This window comes from Doryrhamphus excisus, chromosome 7 (genome assembly GCF_030265055.1).
Source record: "Doryrhamphus excisus isolate RoL2022-K1 chromosome 7, RoL_Dexc_1.0, whole genome shotgun sequence".
In the NCBI taxonomy this organism is placed as follows: domain Eukaryota; kingdom Metazoa; phylum Chordata; class Actinopteri; order Syngnathiformes; family Syngnathidae; genus Doryrhamphus; species Doryrhamphus excisus.
The window spans coordinates 10355675-10379200 of record NC_080472.1 but is presented as its reverse complement, the minus strand read 5'-3'; the positions used below and the strand labels follow the sequence as shown (position 1 = coordinate 10379200).

Here is a 23526-nt window from a genome sequence, read left to right as displayed (position 1 = left end):
GGACGTCTCTAATCAATTAATTAGATTAAAATTAAGATTTTCAAGGTGATCCTGCCTGGACTCTAAAGGGTTAATACAACACATAATTTTTTGAAAACAGTTTTTTTAATTCAACATTTGCATTTGATCTGCTTTGGACAAAACATCCCAAACCATGATATTCCTCACACGGCCTACGGATATGACAATGGTGGTCAAGTTGGGGAAAAGCGGGCTAGTGGTTGCTAAGTGGCCGCGGGCTCTGTGGACGTTTGCTCCCATTAGTAGGCTAAACGTAAATATTCATCCATACAAGACCTTCACAAGATGATGACACCATCTCAAAGTAAATCCTAAAAAAAGTAGATCCTCGTGAATATGCAACGTCCTCACCGACCTTGCCTTTCCTCTCAGTCCGTGGCTTCTTCAAGCTGCCAGAGATCCACACACGTCCGTGGTGTCCTTACACGTCCGTGGTGTCCTCACACGGCTGCCCAGCATGATCTTGAAAAGCAAACAATACACCAGAGTCCTCCTGGTCAATGTGGTCTTTTTAAGCTAAAAGAAAGGAAACCAAAAGTTACAGTTCCACAAAATGACAGTTAAAGATGGACGACGGTGTGAGACGAGTCCCTGGAGACGTGACGCAGAAGAGAGAAAGTCATTCTCCGTCAGTCACGGAGAACAGGAGGTGATGGTGTGTGTGTGTGCTGTGTGTGTTCACATCACTGGGGGGGGGGGCGGGAAGGGACCAGGGACCGGGAATGTGTCTGGATGGATCCCAAGTGTTCAAGGAGAGAAGGTGGCTATCTCCAAGGAGATGCGCTGCCAGAGCTCCTTGGTCTGTTTTCCTCTCTTCAGGTTCTGAAGCAAGTCGTTGAACTGCACCGCACCCACCGCCGTCAGCCCGAACGCACCACGGGCGCTGCGGATGATGTTGACCATGTCGTCGTAGTCGGCGGGGGTGAGGTGGATGAGCCTGTGGTGGATGTACTGCCGAGGAAGAAGAAGGGGCATAACTCGTGGAATTTGACACGTCACACATGCCACGCCCACTTCCGTTTACTACGTTATATAACCGCAAGGTATGCTGGGAAGTGGGAGTGTTCATTCCTTGCTGCCTGTGTCATACCTGCAGGTAGAACTGTTGACAGCGCTGAATGAGCTGGTGTATGGCGGGCGTCCGCAGGTGGGCGTGGATGTGGGCGGGGTTGAGCCTCTGCAGGGCCTCCATGATGATCTCCTGGAGGACAAACGGGCTCAGGACGCCTTTGGCCGCTCCCACGCAGAACTGGTACACGTAGTTGACGCCTGGCGAGACAAGAGTCGGACCGCCTTGTCAGCGCCCGAGGTCCCGCCCGCACGGGACGGACCGTTGGTCCGCACGAACACGCTCACCCAGACGCGCGGTCAATCCCAGGAGCCATTTCACGTCTTCCGTGTAGGGCGGGCTTCGGGAAAAGTTGTTTGGGTGGTCGTTGTGAGCCCTCCTTCCCAGCATCTCCAACGCTAGCATACCTGGGAAAAGGTGATGGTTTGGTGGCCATCGTGTGTCAACATTATTATTATTATTATTATTATTATTTCATCATGTCAACACATTTCATGTCACGTCTAATTTTGGCTTGATTTATCAATTCATTCAATGAATGAAATCATAACTGCTGCTTGGATGAGTAAAATTTATATCAATAGAAACTATTTTTAATATATATATATATACATTTTTATGTTCAAAAAGACATTTAATTATTAATAAAAATGATTTATGGTATTATTTTTGTTTGGTTCCCTGAACTTTTGTCCATTGTGACTTGCATGAATAGACGTATACATAATACACTAATAGTAATATATCATATAATAATATACATGTGATTTATGTTATAATCATTTATTATAATTATATTATATTATAATAATTATTATAATATATATTGGCCTCCTCACCAACTCTGTAGGCGGAGTGCAGGTAGTGGAGGCCCTGCTGGCTGATTGGCTGGCTGTGCTGGTCCTCCTCCACTGGGAAAGGAGTGCTGATCATGGGGCTGGGCTGGGGGGACAGGGGGGTCAGGGAGGCGCCCTGGATGGCCTGGATGGCGGAGCCGGCGTGGATGCTGCCAACTGAAACACACGACAGGTGTACGGCCAGTCAGGGGGGGTGGGGGTGGGGTCATCAGGAGAACAGAGGAGAAGGTGAAAGAGTCCTGACCCGCTACGGTGGTGCTGATTGGCAGGCTGCTGTCGGCGTGGTAGGGGTAGGAAATCTGGGCCATGGATGGTACTGGGATGGCAGGGAAGGTTACAGCAGTGGCGGCGATGGAAGGCTGGGGACCCGTGGCCACGGAAAACGGGTACTGTGCCCCGATGAAGGCCGGGTGCATGCCCTGTAGAGAAAAGAGACCAATAAGACGTACGGTCTGGCTTGAGGTGCCAACGTCCAACCTCATATGAGGGAAGGGTTCTGACCTGCGGGTATGGACCCCCGGCCATGGGGAAAACGGCGGGCCTGGGCCCGTGCTGCAGAGGGTGTCCCAAATATTGCGGAGTGCAGACTGCGGGCACGTGGGCTTGGATGGTGGCGTAGGGGTGGAGGGCGTGGGCGTGGGCCATGGCCTGGCCGGTCATGCCGTGGGGCTGGTAGAGGGTGGAGCCCACGGAGATGACCGGTACCACGGCCGCTGCGGCCACAGAACCCGTGACCGCCACCCCGGTCGACTCCACGTTGGGTCCGCCGTCAAAGACGCCGCAGCTGGACTCCGGGGGCCTCCTGTTAACGCCTCCGTTGGCCCCACAGCGTTCGGGGGTCTCCCTGTGCTGGCTGAAGGCTCCCACAAAGGACTGCTCGTAGAGCCAGTACCACTGGTGGGCCACCTCAAACAAGACCTCCGGGTACACGCCTCCACCTTTGGCTGCTTCCTCCACCGCCATGCAGGCCTTCTCCAGCATCGTGTTGTCCTGAAGGAAAACACACAAGACCAGACCAAAAGAACCGCTGTAAATGGACCCGCTTCAGTTCCTTGGTAACCACTCTGAATGGATCTGCCTTAGTCATTAGTTCCTCAGTAACCACTCTAAATGGACCTGCCTCACTTCCCGGTAACCACTCTAAATGGATCTGCCTTAGCCATTAGTTCCCCAGTAACCACTCCAAATAGATCTGCCTTAGTCATTAGTTCCTCAGTAACCACTCTAAATGGATCTGCCCCAGTTCATCGGTAACCACTCTAAATGGATCTGCCTTAGCCATTAGTTCCTCAGTAACCACTCTAAATGGATCTGCCTCAGTTCCTCGGTAACCACTCAAAATTGATCCGCCTCAGTTCCTCTCTAACCACTCGAAATGGATCTACCTCAGTTCCCCGGTAACCACTCTAAATGGACCTGCCTTTGTCATTAGTTCCTCAGTAACCACTCTAAATGGACTTCCCTCAGTTCCTCGGTAACCACTCTAAATGGACCTGCCCCAGTTCCTCGGTAACCACTCTAAATGATCTGCCTCAATAACCACTCTAAATGGATCTGCCTTAATCTTTAGTTCCTCAGTAACTACTCATTAGTTCTTCATTGGTTGCTCAGTAACCACTCTAAATGGATCTACCTCAGTCATTAGTTCCTCAGTAACTACTCATTAGTTCTTCATTGGTTCCTCAGTAACCACTCTAAATGGATCCGCCTTAGTCATTGTTCCTCAGTAACCACTCATTAGTTCTTCATTGAAAGTTTAGAAAACTAAACATAGCATACTACCTGGGTACACCTACGGCTTACAGACCGGTTCATAGGATCTTTTTTCACGTTACATTGAGGGGGCGCTATGGTCTATGGTCTGGAAATGAGGTCTATATTTCATATTTGCATTCAAACCAAACCCTAAATAGGGTTTATCGCATGTCAGACATTTTCCACCAATAATAAAGAATCTCCAAGTTTCCCTACTGGGATTTGAGCTTTCCGGCCAATGGTGGGCCCAAAGTGTGTCAAGTGAGAAAGGAGGGCAACGAGTGAAGACCAACAGCTGAGACAAGAAGGTTGGAGCACCTGTTCTTTACACTGCACCAAAGCCCTCTGGATTTCGTTGGGATTGAGGGCGTGAGCGTGAGGCAGGCAGCTCAGAGCCAGCTCGGCGGCAGCACGGACCATGTTGGGGTCCCTGGCTCGCGATGCGCGGTCGGCCAACGACGCCACTTCTGGAGGTGTGAGGTGACCGTCCCAGCACTCCACCAAGATGTTGAGGGCAGCGCTGCCGATCTCCATGGCTTGACCTGGGGGGGGGATGGGAATGTCCTTCAGCATCCGACGTTCTCACACGCGACAAAATGCACAACATCAACACGCACCAGTGATCCATGACACGTGGGAGGAGTAGGTTCTGGACAGCCAGTTGGGAGACACAAAGTTGTGCAGACCGAGAGCGTACAGGCCGATCTCGAAGGCACAGAGGTGCAGGTTTCTGTGGGGTCCCTGGTGCCCCCCGCTGGTTGAAGGCTGGGTGAAAATGGAGGTAGAGGAGTTTCCTCCGGCTTTGATGAGCACCGTCTTGGCCAACTCAAAGTAGAAGTGAGCTGCGGCCTCTGAGGGTTGGTTGGGGACGTGGGGCACGTGGCATTCCGGACGACGCCCTTTGTACCTGCACACACAAAGTCCTGTAGTCCTGTGGTCCTGGACTTTGTTCTGACATCATTTGGATTCTGGATCTATGACTATAATGACTACCTATCTATAACTAATCCTAGACTACACAGTCTATGACGGTGGTCCCCCACCACCGGGGCCGGGGACCCCTGGCAGAGGCAAAGGGATCACAGCAGGAATGCCCGGTGTGCACCCAGACCAACGAGGTACTGAAGGGTTCTCACCTGCTGGTGTCCGTACTCTTGGCCCTGGCCCCGCCCCCTCCCCGGTGAGATCCACTGGAAGAGGAGGAGCCCAGCGAATCAGATGAGGAACTACTGATGCTGTCGCTATCTTGGCCCCGCCCCCAGGATGTTGCGGCCCAGCCACCACGTAATGGCCGCCGGCTGAGAGTGGGCGAACTGTCCGAGGTGGTCTCCGGAGCGCTGCTGTCGATACTCGCCATGCCTGGCCAGACACACCGTATTCGTTACTTTGGGAACATTTGATTGGATTCTATTATTTCCTTTTGTCCCGATTCCACGGCACATCAACCACTATTTCATGGGCCTGATGGTCTAAGACAGGGGTGCTCACACTTTTTCAGCATGCGAGCTACTTTTAAAATGACCGAGTCAAAATGATCTACCCACTACAAAAATGCAAAACATCTATTTATTTTCAAATGTATTGAGGATTATTTGTACGTAAAATGTATGTTGATGTACCTTACATAACCAAATGAGCCAATATTGCAAAACACACATAATTAAGTATTAACATTTTTTGTAATTACCTGAGTTTACTTTGATGACTTGCACTGAATTGAACCAGCCAGGGATGCATAGTCCGGACAGTAGCTGCTGATAGCCAGCCTCAAGCACACTTCCAAATGTTTATCAGTCATGGATAATATCCGTATCATAATATCCGTATAATATTCCATATCCGTATGGAAGTGATATGTTTTTTGTCTTTTTACTTGGTCCAGTTTTTGCCTTTTTACTTGGTCCAGCTCCTTCACTCATTTTAGTGACCATAAACTTTAGCGAGGGCTTAAAATCTCGCAGTTCGCAGACTAGCTTAGCACTTTGCATCGTTGTTTACGCATGAGCGGTGACCTAAAGGTCAAAATTCAGTTGTCATCTGACTGGTTGTCCTGTATGTCAATCAAGTAACGGCGATGGATGATAGGCTGACATCGTAAGTTCTGCTGCACTTAGAGACGTTGTTTGATTTGATTGGTCGCCCGAAGGGCAACATTCAGTTGTCATCTGAATGGCTGCCCTGTATATCAATCAAGTGACGGCATTGATGCTGGGATGATATTTTTTTAATGTCACGCCGCGATCGACCAGCGATCGACCAGTACCACCTCCGCGATCGACCGGTAGCTCGCGATCGACTTAATGAGCACCCCTGGTCTAAGATATTTAGGGATCAGGTATTTAGGTAGGACTAAGCTAAAGTAAAAAAAAAAAAAACGCTTATATTCTTCATCAATAGTAGTCATGCATGTCGTGTTGCTGCTGGACGTTCACAGTATTCAAGCGATTCTGTAATTTTGTTTTCTCTTCCAAAAGAAGGAAAGTTTAAGCCAAAAATGTCCAGAGAACAAGATGGATGGAAGCCGTGTTGGAGTACTTGAGTACTTTGATAACCTTTGACCTTTATTTTCCTTCCAGGAAGTCAACAAAAATGAAATGACAACATGGAATAATTTGTCGGTAGGGGTCAGATTCAATAAACTCTGCTTCTACCACTTCTTTTCAGACATGCCGGATTGTACGAATGTGACCAACTTAGACCAACTGAGAAAGCGTACATAATAATAAATGTAAACATCATGGCCGTTGAGGTGTTACCAGTGTGTTTCTTCTTCTGTCGGACAGGAGAGCCCCAGCAGCGTTGGCTATATCCACAGCGTGCTCCCAGCGCCAGGCGGCTCGGCACAGTGGCGTCCAGCTTAAATGGGGCCGAGTCGTTTTGCTGCTCGCTCGGGTTGCCCTCCGAGACTGCCAAACAATGACAAGGTAATACAGGGGTAATACAAGGTAATACAGGGGGTGTGTCCTATGTCATGTGATTTTCTCTCAATCCCACCACATATGGAAAATAATCCAGTCTTCCGGTCGAGGGAAACCTAGCTTTACAGAAAGGACTTAACGCTAGCCGGTTCCTCACCACACTCAGAAGCACTCTGTGCCGCTGTGCTGTTCTGCACCGTTTTGGGCTCATCCAGTTCTTCACAGGCCAGTGCCACGGTAGAGGAGGAGCCGGAAGAGGGCGCCACCAAATTGGCCGCGGAGGAAGATGAGGGGCCGTGTTTAGATGGGCTACGTTGGCTTCCAGCCGCAGGCTTGCTGGAGTAGAAGGAGCTCAGCGTTTGAGGTTTGTGGGTCTGACTCTCTCGGTCCAACAATTTATCAAGTATCTGGAGGCCGGAAGAGAGACCATGGCCAAAAGAAGATGGAAGAAATGAATCAGGACACTGTACAGGGAGAAATAGCCACACCATGGTTATTTATAGAATTATTATTATTATTATTATTATTCATTGATCAGCTGATAAAAATCCTTCCCTGGATGTTCGTTCTTCAGTTTATCAACACAACGTGTTTCTATCATATATCATATATAAGACTACACTCCACCAAAGTCACCACAAGATGCTCATCAACACTGACTTACCTTCTTCAGCTTGCTCTGGTCGTCCTTGTATGTGATCATGAGGGCAAGAGCAAGATCTCCCTTCACCCTTCTGGTTCCTTCACAAAGCAGAGGATGCTCTGCTTCGCTCACTGTTGTCTTCATCCCTGCAGGCACAATGGGGCTCGTACTTCACACACACCACATCTTTAGATCATCATCAGGAGCTTCCACAGTCGTCACTTTGTTTAAATGTTTGTTTAAATGAAATTTCAAGCATAAAATGGCTAAATGAAGTTATAAATATAAAACCTTCAGAAGACGCATTTATAGAAATCATGGCTACCCACCCAAAGATACTAAAGATACTAAGATACTAAACACACACGAGCAGGAGTCTTATTTATGCATCAAATACAGTAAACCTCGGATATATCGGATTCAATTGTTCCCAGTGGTTTTGTCCGATATAAGCGAAATCCGTTATATGCGTATACCGGAAAATGTCCGTTTTACGCATATATCGGATTTATATCCGGTATATGCGTAAATCGGATTTTATCCGTTATAAAAAGGCACTTCCTTGACTATGTTTCCAATGTACCTGGACGCGCAGGCAATGCTGCAAACGCTGCAAATGACGTCGTATAGCGGCCTGTCATGATTCGGCAAATTGGAGCGCCACAATGCGGCCATCCGATATATGCGAGGGAAATTTAATGAAAATGCATTGAAACGGGACTGGAGATTTTGTCCGAAATAGGCGAAATCCGTTATAAAAAATCCGATATATGCAATGAATTTTTATTGGAAATGCATTACAGAAAAATCGGTTCTTTTTTATCTGTCCGTTGTGAGCGAATTTCTGATATATCCGAGGTTTACTGTAGTATATGTACTCTTATTTAGTCTACTATATTGGGTAATACCAGTGTAAATGTGACTGTAGGGGTGTTAGCTCATATCAGGAGGGCTCTAACTAAATTAAAAACCATGTTTGGAAAGTCAAGGTTTTCTATGCTGCAACTACAAAAATATTCAATTTACAAATAAGGTATCCTAATTTGTAGAAATTCACTTATCACCATATGGTCTGGAACTACTTAACCGTGATAAACGAGGGACGTCTTATCAGCATTTTTTTGCTACTATAATGACGGCGGCGTTCCCTAGCCATTTTAAGACTACAATCCTGATGTAATATTTTCCCAGCTTATTTGATATGAATTCATTGAGGAAAGGCGGCACGGTGGTTGTGTGGTTAGCACGCAGACCTCACAGGGTTCAATTCCACCCTCGGCCATCTCTGTGTGGAGTTTGCATGTTCTCCCCATGCATGCGTGGGTTTTCTCCGGGTACTCCGGTTTCCTCCCACATTCCAAAAACATGCTAGGTTAATTGGCCACTCCAAATTGTCCATAGGTATGAATGTGAGTGTGAATGGTTGTTTGTCTATATGTGCCCTGGGATTGGCTGGCCACCAGTCCAGGGTGTACCCCGGCTCCAGCAACCCTGCGACCCTCGTGAGGAAAAAGCGGTAGAAAATGAATGAATGAATGAATCATTGAGGAAATGTAGTGGTTATGTGACTTTAAAATGAGCTTTGATGGCCACGCCCATTTTGGGAAGCCATATACCCAAGGATAATTCACATGATTGTGAGACGACCGCCACTCCCGATCGTTTCCTGAAGAAACCCAAACCCTAACAAGTTGAAGTCAAGCAAAAACTCTACAGGGCCCATTTGACAAGGTTGACGAGAGTGACGTGTGGAGACAGACATTCCAGAAGAAAGAAATATACAAAACGCTAACGTGTACTCTGGCAAGGAAAGAATGAGCGATTTACCAAGTGCAGCAACTGCAGCCCCGAAGCCAAGCTCCTCATCCCCAGGCATCTCGCTGTTGTGATTGCGGCTCGGTGGGCGGGAGCCAGTTGGGGACACGACTGCACAAACATTACAAGAAACGGGACTGAAAGCTATTGAACACAAACGCAACACATTGCTGTCATTATAGAGGACCATCGGATATCTGATAAGTATACCAACATAAACAACACAAAAAGGGGTTGTATTTAGAAATGTAACATGAATAAATGATACACGTATAAATATATGAATAATATATGAATAAATGAACACGTAACCTGCACGCTACACTCCTCCCTCTCCTACTTCCTCCTTCCTGTCATGTGTGATTCTTCCCCAGCTCTTATCAAATGCGCTTCTGCCAGCTAGTGGCCATTTTTATGATTATGGCTTAAAATTGCTCTTATCACCTGTTAGCCTCTCACGATAAGTAAAATGTCCGAGTACGTCTTTGGCATTGAAGGAGCTCTGCAGGGTATTTACCTGGGGAACAAAGGACGTCAAAGATAAAGCTGGCCAACATGAGAGGAAGCACCGGTCTGTAGCCACAGAAGTTTCCATCCCGGAGTTGCTCGGCTCGCTCTCGGATGACGGACATTTCCACAAGGCCCAGAGGAAGTTTCTTCAACAGAGCCACGATCTCCGACTCTTGGTAAGCCAGCTTCACCTACGTGACCAAGACACATGAACACCTGAACGCCTCATAGGCTTCACCTGGTGTGTACAAACTGGTGTGTATGCTAGTAGAGGTTTGGCCACGCCTCCTGAGTGTCGATGCTTGTTTGTAATGCGTGTCCTGTGATTGGCTGATGACCAGTCCAGCAGTCAGCTGGGATTGGCTCCTGCTCAGCTGTGGCCCGAACAAGGATAAGCGGTATAGAAAATGGATGTATGAACATAGTATTCTTAAAAAATGTTTGACGGAATTCTGGATTATGATTGACAGAATGAATATCTTTTAAAGGAAAACCACTGCTAGTATACTTTAATAGTAATAGTAGTACAATATACAGTATACATACTTTACTCTAAGACAGGGGCCTCAAACATGCGGCCCGTGGGCCAAATGTGGCCCGCAGGACACCAGTTTGAGGCCCCCACCTTGATATGAAAGTTTAATGTTAGTGCGGCCCGCACAAGTTTGATATGGATGCTGTATGGTATCATGTACCCAGAAAAAATTATTACGTTTGATTCATGTTCATGTTAAAGGTTAAATAAGTGTTAATAGTTATCCTCCCTATCCGTGTGGAAGTGGTAAGTTTTTGGCTATTTAAGTTGAAAGGAAATAACTTGAAGGCTACCGTTTAGGTCGCTAGCTCTCTAGTTTGCGAGTTAGCATGTGTCTCAAGACCCTGCAGTTGCGCAATATGTTGTAAATAAAAAAAGTATAAATGTGACTATAGTCGTGTTTTGTCATGTCTACAAGGCTCTAATAATGCTTTGTTCATTTTAATTTGAAAAAAATAATTTGTCTACCCATCAACTATATGTGGTTTCTTAACTTTTTATTATTTGCCCTTTTATTATTATATTTATTTATTACTAATTGATTGATTTTATTTTGTGCAGAAAAATGAAAATTAAGATATTTGAGAACAGCTTTTATTGTAGAAAATCGGAACCAAAGCACTGAAAAAGTTTGTATATTTTTCTCTTTTTAATAAATGCGTTTTTTTTTTGGAAAACCTGATGCGGCCCAGCCTTGCCCAGACCCTAGCTCCAGTGGCCCCCAGGTAAATTGAGTTTGAGACCCCTGCTCTAAGACCATAAGAGAATGCATGTCATGACATAATGAAATGAAGGAAGAGTGAAACCTCCAAAGCTTTGGTGGACGCCGGTGGCCTCTGGAGTTCCAGGGAGAACATGCCAGTGTTGAAGGCAAGATTGTGGAGTTCCAGTCGTTCAGCGAGCACGGTGAGGAGGAAGGCCGCTTTGGACAGTGTGTTGGTGGCTACCTGCGTCTGGCGACCTGTCGACACTTTATTCTTCTTACCCTGAACACAAAAACCAATGCAAGAACTTCAGGCACACAACTTCACTTGCTGCAAAGAAGTCTAGACACGACCGCTGATGACATCATAGATGGGTGACCACTCTTTTGTTGGGACACATAAAATGGAAATTGAACTGATAGCGTACGTGATTATTTGAGGTAAAGCCCATATTGAATGAGAGATCATTTCTCCTCAGTGGCTGGTCTCACCTTGGTCTGTGGCTGTTCCACTTTCAGGTCAGGGGGGTTAGCTAGCAGCTCATTGGCTAAATCCACAGCCAGTCGACATGACTCGTTGTTGTATCCATGAGCATGGAGGGCCTCGGCACACGCAAATAGCACCTACAGGAAGCAGAGACAACAACACGCTTTTCCTCCACCCATTTCTGTGAAATACCATCAATTACGGTGTCAGGTGCCAAATCTACCAGGACAAACATCCAGCATCCTTCAGCTTTGTCTGGACCGCACAGTTTGAATATGTGCAAATTATGCAATTAGCGTAATTTCCGGTGTTTAAGCCGCTACCTTTTTCTTACACTATACAGCGGTGCGGCTAATTTATTGTCATGTCACAACACTAAACTCATCACACATCAACTTAACACTCAAAAGGTACACCTGAGAAACATGTACCAATACAAATCTAAATTGAAAACTAGCATTCCCCTAATGTATCACGTGTGGGCAACACATTCATTGGTGCTGCTGGGGCGCTGCTGCCTTCCCTTGGTAGGATGGACAGATGGATGGCTAACTCGGATATTAGCGTGTTTAAGAAATGTGTCCCCGCACCTTTCAATTTTCCCTCAGAGGCAAGGTTTTGACACCCATGATATATTGTATACAATATTTTGGAACTTACATCCATACGCCCCTCCTGCTCCAGCGGTTTGATCCCCGCAAAGATGTCTGGCTCCTCCTCCTGGTGGTTGTCAGCCAGCTGCCGATCGGCTCCCTCCTCCGAAGCAGGGCTCATGTAGTAGGCCTGATAGTCGTCCTCGCACACGACCACGCCCACCGCCACGCCCACCGCACCCGCTTCTTGGTGAGGTAACGCACAAGCAGCCGGTGCTGCTGCTTCTTTTCCATCGCACAGCTTTGGACCATCGCTATGGACTTGGGCCGGCTTGGTAGGAAAGGAAGAATTCCTTGAATGAGCTAAAGGCTGGTGAATGCAGTCTGAATTGCCGTCTTTGTCCTTGACCGACCCCCCCTCCTGCTCCGAGGGGTGGTCTCCTCCGCCGGGAACATCAACAACAAGCACTTGTGTCTCTTGGAAATGTAGGGCGGCTGCCACGGGCTCTGCAGCAGGACAGGCATCTGAGGTTTGGCTACTATGTTTCACGTCCAATGCCGTGCTCCTGCTGCTGCTGCTGCTGCTGTTATTGCACAACTCCTGGAGCAGTGGACTGGGGGACGGAAAGATCTCTGGTGCTGGGGGGGCGCATTCTAAGGTGTTGCTCGCCTCGGCACCCAAGGCCAGACAATAGCCATCATCCAGGCTGAGTTCAGCGAGGTCCGGCTCCAGAGAGCTATCTTCACTGCTGGTTCTGCGCTTGGTGTTGACATTTTTGGCCGGTCCGGTTCCTCCACAGCCTCCTAAACCCGCCCCTTTCCCACAGCCCTGCATGAATTTCAGCTTTCCCCCAGAAGAACCACCGGGTCCCTTGTAGAAACACTTGCCTCCTGCATCTTCTAGGGACAGTGAGACGGCCCCTCCCAAACGAACCAACATGCTCCCGCCACCGTTCATTGAAAAGGCTTTCTTTTTGGTTAACGTCTCCTTTGGTCGCACGACAACTTCTTCCTGAGGTGAATAACCGCTTTCTCTGGCCTTAAAATCCGCTCCTCTCGGTTCAGACGTTTCCCCAACACCTCCCGCAGAAGTTCTCACTGCTCTGTGCTGCTGCATTCCTCTCGGCCAGCAAAAAGAGGCGGTCTTTTTATCGGCGCTGCAGTACGTGATGCCTTCCAGGGGATAGGCCACCTGCCAGTTGAAATAACAGGACTCCACAGCAGGTTTGAAACCCAGGAAAAGTTTGTCCAAAGACTTGCGATGTTGCCCGCGCTTCACGATCTGAATCACTTTAAGGTGCCACTGCTTCAGTTGGCCTGCCAGCTCCAGTCGCCTGTACGAGGTGGTGCAGAGCCTTTGATTAGGGTCAGATTCTGTCAAGCAAACATGTAGCACCATCTGCCAAGCACCCTGCACCGTTATCCACAAGTCAAAAGGAGTGGTTCTCCATGGCTCTCACAAAGTCTGCCATGATTAGATTAGTAGCGACGCTCTCTCTATGCTGTTGACGTAATGACCGTTATGCTATGGACTCTGAAATCCATGCAGCCATGGAGGAATTTAGGTGAATCCCACTACATGCATTATTAGCTGCCTCGTGCTAGCACTTTTTCAATATTAGAAAGGCACAGAAAAGAGAAAGACGCGAGTTCACTTCTGAAACGCTGATTGTGGATGCCGGGCAGCATTGGTGGTCCGCATCCAACGGGTGAGGCGTGCATGCAACAAAAAAAATGCGTGCGGCCTGACCTGCAGGGGCTCACGCTGGGGTCCAGCACCGCCAGCTTCCACAACATCACCATTTCGTCGCACATGCTGGCACAGGCGTGCGCTGCCACCTCCGACTGCCCGTTGCTGCGCCCGGTGTGTCCACTGGCACTGCTGTGGGATGCTGACGTACGAACACTGTACCACCAACTGATGATCTGGAAACACAGACACCACAAACCAAAGTGAGCAGTGGAACAATACGGGAATCCCAATCATGACGACATTTACCTGTTCATACGTCAGGCACTGCTCAGTGAGGATCTCAAGCAGCGGAGCGGCATTGCTGTCTCGCCTTTTGAACATTTCCCTGACAATGGATAGAAGGTTCCAGATGCCTTCTGGCTCCCGGCCTCTCAAAGGTCTTAGCAGACAGGCCCACTCAGCAGCGGCCGGTGGCTCCGTGGATGACAGATACATGGAGTTCACATCACTACGAGTAGGAAATTCACAAGGACAGCTCAATCAACACAAAGCAAAGCAAATGACTTGAGGCTATTGACGGAGAAGGGCTTCCACTCCAGACCTGCAGCTATGAATCTGTGAGGTAATCCAAAGATTGCAAATGTACACAGCAATTTATACAACAAAGGATGTGATTCAAGAGAAGGTTGGCCATGGATCCCCCACTTACACTGCTGTTAGATCAGCAACTATTCCACATCTTCCTGCAACACACCATGCACACTCCTACAATAGGCGCAGATTTCCATGGCATGAATCTGCCCAACACTGTACAAACATACTGCTTGTGTCTGTGGTCTGACGCTTTGTTTGAACCCCATCTGCTCACTGGAAGTGATGCAAAGCGCGTCTCGGTCACGTGGTTGCAACCCCGCCCCTTAGCCCAAATATTTGAGGAGAATACCGGCGATTGTTGTCACTTATAGGATGCAGTCAGTACTTGTTAGAATGTTACAAACCATACATTGAACTCATCATGACAATGTTTGGGGATAGAAATGTCAATTCACCAACCTGAAGACAACAGGCGATGGACCACAGAACTTGTGCAGGGTCTTTTTGATGTTGTCACTGAGGGTGGACTCATCCAAATACCAGGTGCTCTGATCGGAGGCTGAGGGTCCGGCTGTGGGATCTACACACGGACACACGAACACACCTCATTAAGTCCTTCGGTCATTAATCGGCTCATTATGCCTTCCGGAAAGCTCCACTCTGCATGCCAGGTTGAAAGCAAGTCATTCAAAGCACATCCTTTCCAAAACATCTGTACATTTATAACACATTTCATAAAGCTTCAAAAATGTTGAAGTATGCAGGAAGTGCTCATGTTATTACGATATTTCCTGATTACAATGCACTTGCATAAATGATGAATATGGTAGAAAAACACGCAATCATGTGTCGCTACACTGAGGAACTACAAAGTACGTTTGCTCCCTTTAGGCTAACTTTTCTCCCTTCGCTACGTGTCCCAAGCATAGGGAAGACTCTCCTGATGGCCGTGCGTGAAAGGAAACGAAAGTGAAAGGGACATGAAGACACAGTAAAATGCTGAAGAAGGTGAAAGCATCTGCTACAATGTCAGAAACATTGATACCTATTTTTAGTTCCATTTCATCTTCTTTCATCTGTATTTTTCTAAATTTCTGTGTACAGTGTGAGTAACTTTGGAAATCTCTGCGCCTTAAGAACTGAACTGGTGTATCAAGCCAGGACCACCTGTTGCTATAGACCGGTTCTTCTACATAGCCCCCTAGAATAAAAATTAAATTGACTAAATCGCTCATCTGAGCAATGATCGGCTGTTATTGGGCAATGAAACAATATGTCAAATGTTTTGGGACACTGTACAACCCTTCACAGAGGAGGTTTAGGCCTGTTTTACCTGGAGCGCCACACAGAGTATTGATTGCAGTAGACTGAGAAGATAACAGCTCATCAAGTAGTCGTTGGGCTGTGGGTAGAATCTGGGAAAACACAAAAACAACTGATGGTTTCAACACATGTATTTAAAAGAAATGAAATACTATCTTGGGGTACCTGACTGATGCTTCTACTAAAGAAAGCTCCAAACCTATTTAAGATATGGGTCTCAGCATCGGGCTTCTTGTGCTTGGGGTTTTTGGGGGTGGTAAAGAATGGTCAGTCCCACCCTGAAGTGGACACTGATTGGCAGTTATTGTGTTTTAGCTTGTTTAGCATAAACTCTCATTGTAGTCGGGAGGGCAAGGTGAGAAGCGGAGGAGAGGAGGCATGAAAATGGGGGAGCTTGTGAAAGTTGTCAGTCCAATGAATGGGAAATTTACATTTCAAAAATGGCCGGACACGTTACATCACAACTTTAACAAAACCTACCTGCTGAGGAAGCTCGCTGATGAGATACTGGGCAAATTTCTGGAGCTGGTCTCGCTGCAGCCTGGACAAAGACTCGGAGACTGGAGCCCTCAGACAGACAGCCGAGGCCTGTACGTAAACCAGAGGTGCCATCAATGACTGAAATTCAAGTACAGTGGAACGTGTGTATTTGACATCTCAGACTGGCCGACTCACGTTGACACAAGCGGTTGTCGACTGTAACTGTAAATGGCCATCGCTTCATATTTACTTGAGGCTTTTGCCAGTAACATAAGAAACATGGACCAATTTTTCACAGAAGCAACCCATTCGGGTCTCACGCTGTCAACAAACACAGCCAACCATGGATGTCAACGTCGACTGAAGCGGGCACTTTCCAGTCATGAGGAGACTGTGGACCAGGGCCCATATTCAACAAGGAAAAGCTAAGGCTAAAATAGTTTATTCTAAGACATCAGTCTTCGAAAAGTCTTAGAATTCCTCAGATTGTAAGACTTTTCTTCCCCCCCCCCGCTGAACTCACATTGTGGATCCTGAAGAGACAAAGGGCCACCACATGAGCACACCACTTGGCCCCCGCACCGCACGTACAACTGCAGGAGGTGATGCGGCAGCGATCAAACATGACTGCCACGTTGTAGGCTCCTTTCGACTGTCCCGACTGACTGGGCACCACCGTCGCACTGAGATGGAAACCTGGCAGGAATCAAACACGCACGCATGGTCAGGTTTTACTCCATGACATTTTCAGCTGCTACACAGGAAGTTCATAGCGATAACACAAGCGACACTTCAAGCCATAGCTGCCGGTTCCGAAGCGGGTCAGGTGAGGGCTGAGCCTTCATGTTGCCACGGCAACCTTCTCCGTCAAAGTGACACAGGGGGAGGAGAAAAGCTTTTTCAGGATAACTTGAACATTTTGTTCTCCTTTTCCATACGTTTTCCATGACTGAACCAATTTCCCAGGTTTTCCAAGATGATATTGCACATTTCTTTCTTTCTGCTTGGAATTTGAAGAGCAGCAAAAACGAGACACAGAGGTGGAAGAAAGCTTTATTCCCTGACAGGATATCATGGACCATTCATGGAACCTTGACAGTCCTGTTGGCTTCCAAGCAGGACAAGGCTGCTCTTCACAATGGCCGCCTAACAAAGGACTTCTTCCACTGGAATGACCTCACTCTTTCGGACCATGCTGCGTCTTCTTCTGATTTCAAAGCAATTGAGAGCGTTTGGGGACGGATGGCAAAGGACGTTTACAAAAATGGACATGGGTTCCAGACAGTGGATGAACATTCCCGCTCATTCCGAGCAAACACTGGCATCAAGCGTGTCCACACCCATTGGACAGCCGATTATCAAGCATTACCCAGTCCTGTTGTAAACACGTTGTGTCCACTTTAGGGGGGTGTCAGCGTTTTCTGAGCAATGCTCTTCAACTTTTGATGAGCTGATGAACAGCCTATTTCACTTCAATGCTCGTTTGTAATAAATTGCTTCCTCAATTCTTTTTGTCTCGCTCCCATTTCTACTTCCTACTAAGGTCAACGGTGAAAAATGTCAATACTTGCTCAGGATTGTATACCGTAGAGCAGGGGTCTCAAACACGTGGCCCGCAGGACACTAGTTTGAGCCCCCCGCCTTGATATGAAAGTTTCATGTTAGTGCGGCTCGTGCAAGTTTGATATGGATGCCGTATGGTATCATGTACCCAGAAAAAATTATTACGTTTGATTCATGTTCATGTTAAATAACTGTTAATAGTTATCCTCCCTATCCGTGTGGAAGTGGTAAGTTTTTGGCTATTTAAGTTTAAAGGAAATAACTTGAAGGCTACTGTTTAGGTCACTAGCTCTCTAGTTTGCGAGTTAGCATGTGTCTCAAGACCCTGCAGTTGCGCAATATGTTGTAAATAAAAAGAGTATAAATGTGACTATAGTCGTGTTTTGTCATGTCTACAGGGCTCTAATAATGCTTTGTTCATTTTAATCTGAAAAAAATCATTTGTCTACCCACCAACTATATGTGGTTTCTTAAGTGTTTATTATTTGCCCTTTTATTATTATTATTACATTTATTTTATTATTATTATTATTACATTTATTTATTTGTTACTGATTGGTTGATTTTTTTTATTCTTGATTTGTTTATTTTTCATCTTATTTTGTGCAGAAAAATAAAAAGTAAGATATTTGAGAACAGTGGAATGTTTTATCAGAGCTTTTCTTGTTTTTAATAAATGTGTGTTTTTTTGTGGGGGGGGCTGATGCGGCCCAGTCTCACCCAGACCCGAGCTCCAGTGGCCCCCAAGTAAATTGAGTTTGAGACCCCTGTCGTAGAGTCTACCAGTCAAGGCTTTGGAACACCTCATTTAGACCAGCGACCAAGCATACCCAAACCTTAGATGGCTACTGGAAATTTAAATTTTTGCCCCCGCATCCTTTGACTTTTCAGCATGCGGCTCTCTGTGGAAAAGGTTTGGACACCCCCGGTTTACAGCAAGATACGAGCACTGGTAATACGCAACAGCAAGATCAGTGCTACATAAGACTGCCAACGGAACCTACCAATCTGCAGAGGGTCTTTGACAGCCCTGATCCGGTACAACTGCTCCCCGCGTTGAAACTCTTCAGGACTCCCATTTGCCAGGCAGGAATACAACCTGGATTGAGAGGAAATTAGAGTGAGAAGGATTAAGAGCACCAAGTTGGTGATGACTAAAATCTTGGAAGCTTTTTAGAAAGGCCCTGAAGGACTCGCTTTCAGTCTCATTGGCAACGTTAGCATACCAGAAGAGAAACACCTCCGAGGAGGACGCCAAGCCCTGTACCGTGACCATAGACAACGTCACGGTTGGATGCTAAAACATGAACCAAACCAAACAAACCGTGCGTGACTACAGCGGCGTCTGAAAACCAAAGACTCCAGTTTACGCAGTGCGCTTGAACACCTTTTCATGGGAACAGCGACATGACATTTTGCCCCCCAAAAAGTACCCTGAGAAATGAAACCCTGTGGGAACTACATGAACATTAGCAAGTGCTACGTGGACTCACCTGATGTCTTCCTCATTTTCAGGGAAGCTCCAGTATGCAATTCGCAGCTGAAGTTGTTCCGGCATGGGTGGGTACACCTTCTCCACTACCTCAAATGGGATGTGAAACGCCACTTGTTTTGCCGACAGCTCCACCAGTGGAATCACATGACCATCTGATGGAATAGAGGAGAGAATCACACACACACACACACGTGGTAATGTGCTGATTTGGCCCTATGTTGCCAAGGTTTTTTTTACCAGTTCCACACTGTACTCTCCCCTCCCCTCTACTCTTGTTGTTCCCTTACCTCTACCCCCTTCTATCGCCCAGTCATCTTGGCCCGTCTACCCACTGGCTTCTTGTATGCTACGTTGGGGCCGTTACTAATATGCACAGTTATGAACGTTTAATGATGAATATGTGGGGATCCACTGTAAATGGAAAGAGTAGATTTGTGTATATACAGTATATATATATATATATATATATATAGAGAGAGAGAGAGAGAGAGAGAGAGAGAGAGAAATGTGTGGGAATTACAGGCTGATTCATTCAATAAAATTGTATTTTGAAGACTGCCATTTTTTTTTTAAATCATCCCTCCATTTTCTATGCCGCTGATCCTCACGAGGGTAGAGGTATGCTGGAGCCTATCCCAGCTGTCTTGGGGCGAGAGGCGGGGTCCACCCTGGACTGGTGGCCAGCCAATCCCAGGGCACATATAGACAAACAAGCATTCCCATTATTAACACATTATGAAATGTTTCCCCAAAAGCCGGCTTCTTACTTTTTTAGTCGGGAACTGATATTTTCCTGAAACTTAGCCATGTTCTACTGCTGATGACTAAAGAATGGAAAAGGTGGAACCAAACTTCTTTTTCAGGTGGAAGACGGGGGTTGGTAGGTTCCATGTATCCATAGCCATAGAACCCAACATGCTGTGTGTGTTAACCAAAATGGTCTAACATGGCCGGGATTGAATGAATTCAAATACAGCGGCGTGGTGGGTTTCTCCCCAAAGGGACGTCACATATTAAAAGTGTCTTCCTCTACACCGGCTTGGTGTTCCTATCTAGTGAATTGAATGTTGCTAATGTCCGTGACATTAAGGACATATGGGAAATCCACGAGTCCTCCACAGAGACTGCTGCATGTGAAGAATGTGTGTAAATCCCACCTTTAAAAAGACTAAGTTTTCAAGTTGATTATTATTGGATTATGTCAACCAGTGTCAGTATTTATGCCTGCATTTATTCTGTCATGATGCGATAAGCTATTTATTTATTATACATTCTTCCCTCCTTCCTCTTCGCCGTTGCAATAACGTTAAAGTATTGCATATTTGTCCACATTGTTGATTGCATTAGCCACAATGCACAACTGAAACAACTGATGACACCCCATCTGCCCCTTAGATCCTGTGTGTAAAAAAGAACAGCCCCCCCCCCCTCGAAGGTATGGGGATCAGGCCAGTCATCATCTAATCCAAATGAGATGATGACTGACACATGGGATTAGCTAAGGACTCCATGGCTAGGATAGAGGGCCCATTATGTTTTCCGGTCCATAACAACAAACTACTTATTTTCATGGCAAATTTCACAATAAAATAGAGGCTGACTAACTTTTTAACAAATCATCGATTCCTCTGTGTCAGTCCCACTTGGACTGACTCGGTCTGCTGGGGGGAAGAAAGCATTTGAAAGCCATATCTCGACTACAAATGTTCAATGGCAGCTTTATGTTCAATTTTGGGTGACTTTTTTGGTGATTTTGCTAAAAATAACAAATCCAGGAATGCTAAGTGGTTCATGGTTTTATACATTTAGTCTTTCTGTTCATTCCTCCGTAAGAGGATGAATGCGGACAAATCTGCAAAGTTTTGTGTTGAGAGAAAATGTGTGCTTCCCCAACCTTTGGTCTTGACGATAGGAGATGTGGGTCCAGCAGACTGCTTCCTCCATCCCCTCCAGTTCTGGCAGAGGCTCTCAGCCTCCGAAATGAAGGAGCACAGAGAGTCCTCCTCAAAGCGGTCGGAGTCTTCAAATGAGAACCTCTCCCCGTCCTCCCACTCGGCAAACATCAGTTCCATGACATCCAGATTTAAAGTCCTTGAGGGTCCAGAAGACTTGGGACAACCTCCAAGATCCCAGGAAGGCCAACACTTGAGGCGAGATGGAAGTCCAACTTGCGTTTGCTAATATTTCTAATGATTTCTTTTACAAATACATCCTGTGCGGTGATGGAGGGCCAATCTACCATAGAACATTGCAAGGACAGTAAGTTGGCAGGAAGAGGTGAAGAATATTGTTGACCTGTTGCCCATTTTCTACATCGGACTCAAAAGCCAGTCTAACTGCTTCTCCACTGTCCCTCATGTTTTTATTGGAATGAGGAAAAATGTCTTCTTCTTATTATTATTATTATTGTTGTTATTATGAAGCTGTTGCTCGTACAGCCAAACGATGCTTCCCTCATGTATTAAACATGGAATGGAATAGCACTCAGACACATCCAATTACATTTTATTCTACTTTGTTGTGACTTCATATATTTATTCCTCAAGCGGCTAGCTTAGCAACATAGCTAACCTTCCACACGGCTAAATCTTTTTGTTTACATTGACGGGGGCCGCCATCTTGCCCTTATTGAGACTGGATGTATGTTTATACGCCTCGGCTTACTTGATGCTTGTCATTCTGTCAAAGTCGTTCTTTGTGTTGCGAGCAGACTGGAAGCCGACGGCCGATGACTACAGCACACAATTAGCGTGATTCTCTTCACCGCTTCCGATGAAGACACTCGGCGTTATTCCTTCATGTCTGCTTTGTTCCCTTCCGTTCCGATTGTCGTCCGAATAAGAAATGATGGGGTGATGTACGGATGACTCCTCTTCCTCTTAGTCCGATGGTAAAGATGTAGCAGCTTTCGTCCTGTGTGCTGGGGCCCCAGAAAGATGGTGTATCAGCTGATCTTCTTCAGCCTCTTCCGCTTCTTCGGGTTTAGACTGGCAGTCGGCACCAGCGCTTGGGAGGTGCATCACTGCCCCCTAGCGGACCGGAATAGGACAACCTAAAATAGTCATTATTCATAGTAAATGTATTCCTTATTCCTAACCTGACAGTCAGGTCATTGAAACACATTTAATATCTTCCATCACGTCACAGCGATTTATGGCTAAAGCCTGACGCTGGTATTTTCCTAGCTGCTTTGCAGGGGTGGACCCCTCTTCTCGCCTGAAGACAGCTGAGATAGGCTTCAGCAACCCCCCAGTCTAGTGAGGATAAGCGACATAGAAGATGGATGGATGGATGAAAATAACTAAAACGGGTTGGCCGTGCTCACCTTTTAGGCTTCAGATGACATCTAGAGTATTACTCCTTAACCCAAAGGTCATGTCAAGGCCATGCCTGGCTTTTCACTCAGTCCCTCTAGCACGTTATGACCCACTCTGAAAAGTCACATGGTCCACAGGAAGACTAGATAGAACTGCTCTATTACCAAGCCTAGCTTTATCCTTACACAGGCAAGATAGGACAGCCCCCGTCCTCATCCCGGCTTAAGTCCCAGAGCTGTCCTATCTGGCCTGTAAAAGCAAGGATAAAGATTGTGACCCATAAGACTAGTCTGTACAGGACTAAAGCTAGGATAAAGACTAGAGCTGTCCTAGCTAGTCTAATTGTGGCCCATGAGACTAGTCTGTAGAGGACTAAAGCTAGGATAAAGACTAGCACTCTCCTAGCTAGTATTCTTGTGGCCCGTGAGACTAGTCTGTACAGAACTAAAGCTAGGATAAAGACTAGGGCTGTCCTAGCTAGTCTAATTGTGGCCCATGAGACTAGTCTGTAGAGGACTAAAGCTAGGATAAAGACTAGGGCTGTCCTAGCTAGTCTAATTGTGGCCCATGAGACTAGTCTGTACAGGACTAAAGCTAGGACAAAGACTAGGGCTGTCCTAGCTAGTCTAATTGTGGCCCATGAGACTAGTCTGTACAGAACTAAAGCTAGGATAAAGACTAGGGCTGTCCTAGCTAGTCTAATTGTGGCCCATGAGACTAGTCTGTACAGGACTAAAGCTAGGATAAAGACTAGGGCTGTCCTAGCTAGTCTAATTGTGGCCCATGAGACTAGTCTGTACAGGACTAAAGCTAGGATAAAGACTAGGGCTGTCCTAGCTAGTCTAATTGTGGCCCATGAGACTAGTCTGTACAGGACTAAAGCTAGGATAAAGACTAGGGCTGTCCTAGCTAGTCTAATTGTGGCCCATGAGACTAGTCTGTACAGGACTAAAGCTAGGACAAAGACTAGGGCTGTCCTAGCTAGTCTAATTGTGGCCCATGAGACTAGTCTGTACAGAACTAAAGCTAGGATAAAGACTAGGGCTGTCCTAGCTAGTCGAATTGTGGCCCATGAGACTAGTCTGTAGAGGACTAAAGCTAGGATAAAGACTAGGGCTGTCCTAGCTAGTGTAATTGTGGCCCATGAGACTAGTC

General features: G+C 46.6%; 1 protein-coding gene across 1 annotated transcript; it reads right to left on the bottom strand.

Moving 5' to 3' along the window:
- Positions 1–86: 86 nt before the first annotated feature.
- zswim8 (zinc finger, SWIM-type containing 8) lies at positions 87–22072 on the bottom strand. Its single transcript, XM_058077475.1, has 26 exons — positions 20949–22072; positions 19053–19206; positions 18564–18658; positions 16520–16692; positions 15997–16104; positions 15527–15608; positions 14653–14773; positions 13906–14107; positions 13657–13832; positions 11974–13240; positions 11319–11450; positions 10930–11109; positions 9596–9779; positions 9091–9189; positions 7285–7409; positions 6778–7027; positions 6459–6608; positions 4839–5061; positions 4320–4609; positions 4021–4244; positions 2449–2937; positions 2192–2366; positions 1930–2103; positions 1378–1497; positions 1112–1290; positions 87–972 (listed from the first exon to the last, which is right to left on the bottom strand). Exons 1-26 carry the CDS (start codon positions 21124–21126, stop codon positions 769–771), a joined length of 5754 nt encoding a protein of 1917 aa, XP_057933458.1. The 5' UTR covers positions 21127–22072; the 3' UTR covers positions 87–768.
- Positions 22073–23526: the final 1454 nt, after the last annotated feature.

Bases quoted from the DNA above. Each gene is read 5' to 3' on its own strand.
- zswim8 (XM_058077475.1), bottom strand. From the start codon at position 21,126: ATGGAACTGATGTTTGCCGAGTGGGAGGACGGGGAGAGGTTCTCATTT. The intron at 2,367-2,448 runs GTCAGAACCCTT...TTTTCTCTACAG, and splicing joins CCGGGGGTCCATACCCGCAG to GGCATGCACCCGGCCTTCAT. The intron at 2,104-2,191 runs GTCAGGACTCTT...CGTGTGTTTCAG, and splicing joins AATCAGCACCACCGTAGCGG to TTGGCAGCATCCACGCCGGC.